Source organism: Vigna radiata, chromosome 3 (genome assembly GCF_000741045.1).
Source record: "Vigna radiata var. radiata cultivar VC1973A chromosome 3, Vradiata_ver6, whole genome shotgun sequence".
Classification (NCBI taxonomy): Eukaryota; Viridiplantae; Streptophyta; class Magnoliopsida; order Fabales; family Fabaceae; genus Vigna; species Vigna radiata.
The window spans coordinates 9766684-9769372 of record NC_028353.1 but is presented as its reverse complement, the minus strand read 5'-3'; the positions used below and the strand labels follow the sequence as shown (position 1 = coordinate 9769372).

The 2689-nt window shown below is 43.7% G+C and overlaps 1 protein-coding gene across 1 annotated transcript; it reads left to right on the top strand.

The window, feature by feature from the left end:
* Positions 1-305: 305 nt before the first annotated feature.
* LOC106758008 (probable E3 ubiquitin-protein ligase RHC2A) lies at positions 306-2182 on the top strand. The gene has a single exon (XM_014640890.2). The coding sequence runs from the start codon at positions 593-595 to the stop codon at positions 1751-1753; it is 1161 nt and encodes a 386-aa protein (XP_014496376.1). The 5' UTR covers positions 306-592; the 3' UTR covers positions 1754-2182.
* The last annotated feature ends 507 nt before the right edge of the window (positions 2183-2689 follow it).

Genomic DNA, 2689 nt, shown 5'->3' with positions numbered 1-2689 from the left:
AGTAATCAATTAATTAAATTAAAGTAAAACATAATAACAAAATCTGTATATCATATAAATATAGAAGAAAGGAAGAAAATCTAGAAATGTTAAGTTGAGAGAAGATTTGAACAAAAAAGTGTGTAGTATTTTTTAAGGATGGAAAGGAATGATTAGAATGTGTCCACGTTAAGACAGAGAGAGAGAGAGAGAGAGTAAAGTTGAAAACAAAGTCCCAAAACGGCTCATTCAGCTTATTAACAAGGTTTTATCATCAAGACGGTGCCGTTTTGGTTTCATCCAACCACAATCCGCCACGTGGTTGGTGACACGCTAAGACATGACTACGCGGTTTCGCTGTTATCTTTGTTCCACGCGACACATGACCTTGCCGTCGCTCCCTGCCTCCCTCTCTCTCTCTCTCTCTCTCTTCCATAGAAACTCCCACATAGACATATGAAACATCCCTCACAGTCTTGAACTCCTTTCATCTTATCTTTGTTTTGCGCTCCTCTTCTTCCTTTTCTTATAGGTTTTTTGTTCCACGAGAATCTGGTCAAAAAATTTGAATCCTGTTTGCGGATCCGTCGGTTCCTTCGAGATCTACTTCACGATGATGTCTTCTGGGACATCCTCGTACTGGTGCTACCGGTGCAGCCGATTCGTCCGCGTTTTTCGCCAGGATGCCGTGGTCTGTCCCGACTGCGACGGCGGATTCATCGAAGAAATCGAACACCCGCCGCGCTCAGTCCACCTCGACCCTCGCCGTCGTCGCTTCCCTGCCGCAGCCATGTACATGATCGGCCAGCGCCCTGCCTCCGACAACGCTGCCCGTCCCTTCCTGCGCCGCACCCGCCGCAACGGTGGTGACCGCTCCCCCTTCAACCCCGTTATCGTCCTCCGCGGCAGCGCAGCTGCCACCTCCGCTACCAGCGAGGAGGAAAGTCGAGGCTTTGAGCTCTTCTACGACGATGGTGCCGGTTCTGGCCTGAGACCCTTGCCTCCGAGCATGTCAGAGTTTCTACTCGGATCTGGATTCGATAGGCTTCTGGAGCAACTGTCTCAGATTGAGATCAACGGTATTGGAAGGTATGAGCACCCTCCTGCGTCAAAAGCAGCCATAGATTCCTTACCAACCATCGAAATTGATAACACTCACTTAACCATGGAGTCACACTGTGCGGTGTGCAAAGAAGCTTTTGAATTAGGTACCGCGGTGAGGGAAATGCCGTGCAAGCATATATATCACCCCGAATGCATCTTACCATGGCTCGCTCTCCACAATTCTTGTCCTGTTTGTCGCCACGAGTTACCTGCGGATTCCTCAAACGCAAATACAAATGCAAATTCAAATCCAGCACAAAATGTTGGCTTGAACGAGGAAGAGAATGTGGGGTTGACGATTTGGAGGTTGCCCGGTGGAGGGTTTGCTGTAGGGAGATTTTCCGGTGGGAGAAGAGGTGCTGAGAGGGAGCTTCCTGTGGTGTATACTGAAATGGATGGAGGGTTTAACAATGGTGGTGAGCCTAGGAGGATTTCATGGTCTTCTAGAGGGAACAGAGGGAGAGAGAGTGGGGGATTGAACAGGTTTTTCCGCAATTTGTTTGGTTGCTTCAGAGGTGGGGTTGGAAGTAGTGGTTCTAGTACTACACAGCGTTCTGCTTCTAGTAGAGATTCTATGAGAGCGAGTTCATCTCGTTCTAGTATGGATCCATCTCCGCGATCGCGTAGGACTTGGTCTATGGATGTAAACAGTGGAATGAGAGCATGGTAGTAGTAAAGGAGGAGAAGAAGGTAAGTTAGAGTATATAAAAGCTCTCAACTTTTTTTCTCTGGATTCCCCTTTATCATTGTCAAAGTGTACATAATGATATTGGTTGAGAGTCCTCAAGGATTCAAGGCAATCATGGAGTCTAGTGATTGATTCTCACATTTTCTTTGACGGGGAACTGTTATGTTAACAATAGGGCATAGGGACAGGGAGTCACAGCAATGGTTGAAAGTTAAACCCATGAAGGAGACTGAAGTAGGGGCTACGTGGGTGTCAAGTGTTTGTGTATCTTTGAAATTTTTGGGGTGAGGGGAAATGATATGATGATGATGCATGATCTTGAACTTCGTTTTACTTTGATAATGAATTGAAGCACCTTCTAATGTTTTTTTCCATGCTTTTATCTTTCTAGTCTATGATCCTTCAAATTCATGTTCATACTCCTGTCTCGAATTGATGATAACTTGCTTAGATTAATGGTCAGCTACATCACTTTTTCTGTTCTACAAAACATAAAAGAATCGTTTGTGTGGAATTGATTGTTTTTGTCTCTTCTGCTTTACTTCCTGTTTTAATGATCAGCTAGCAGTTTTTTCAATTTTTTTATGTTCTAAAATTCTAGCTCTACACTGCAATTGTGGTTAAGTTAAAGTAGCAAGAAACATTCTTGAATTCTTTTCATGACAAATCTGGGTGAAACTAACTCGTGATTCGGGAGTAAAAAGGACAAGGCAGTTCTAACTCAGATGGGGAAATTTTGAATGTGATTCACATTTATTTACAGTACATCATTCTCTCTTCATCTATCATTATGTTGAGTGTTTTAACTTTTGAGTAATGCTTCTCATATCATGCTCAACTTGCCACCATTAAAGTTAACAATGCTCATAAACCTATTAGGCTATTTGGTACGAATTTTAAGGTTATGTTAATATTCTG

What these genes read in the sequence shown, in the direction of transcription:
- LOC106758008 (XM_014640890.2), top strand. Translation starts at nt 593, where the DNA reads ATGATGTCTTCTGGGACATCCTCGTACTGGTGCTACCGGTGCAGCCGA.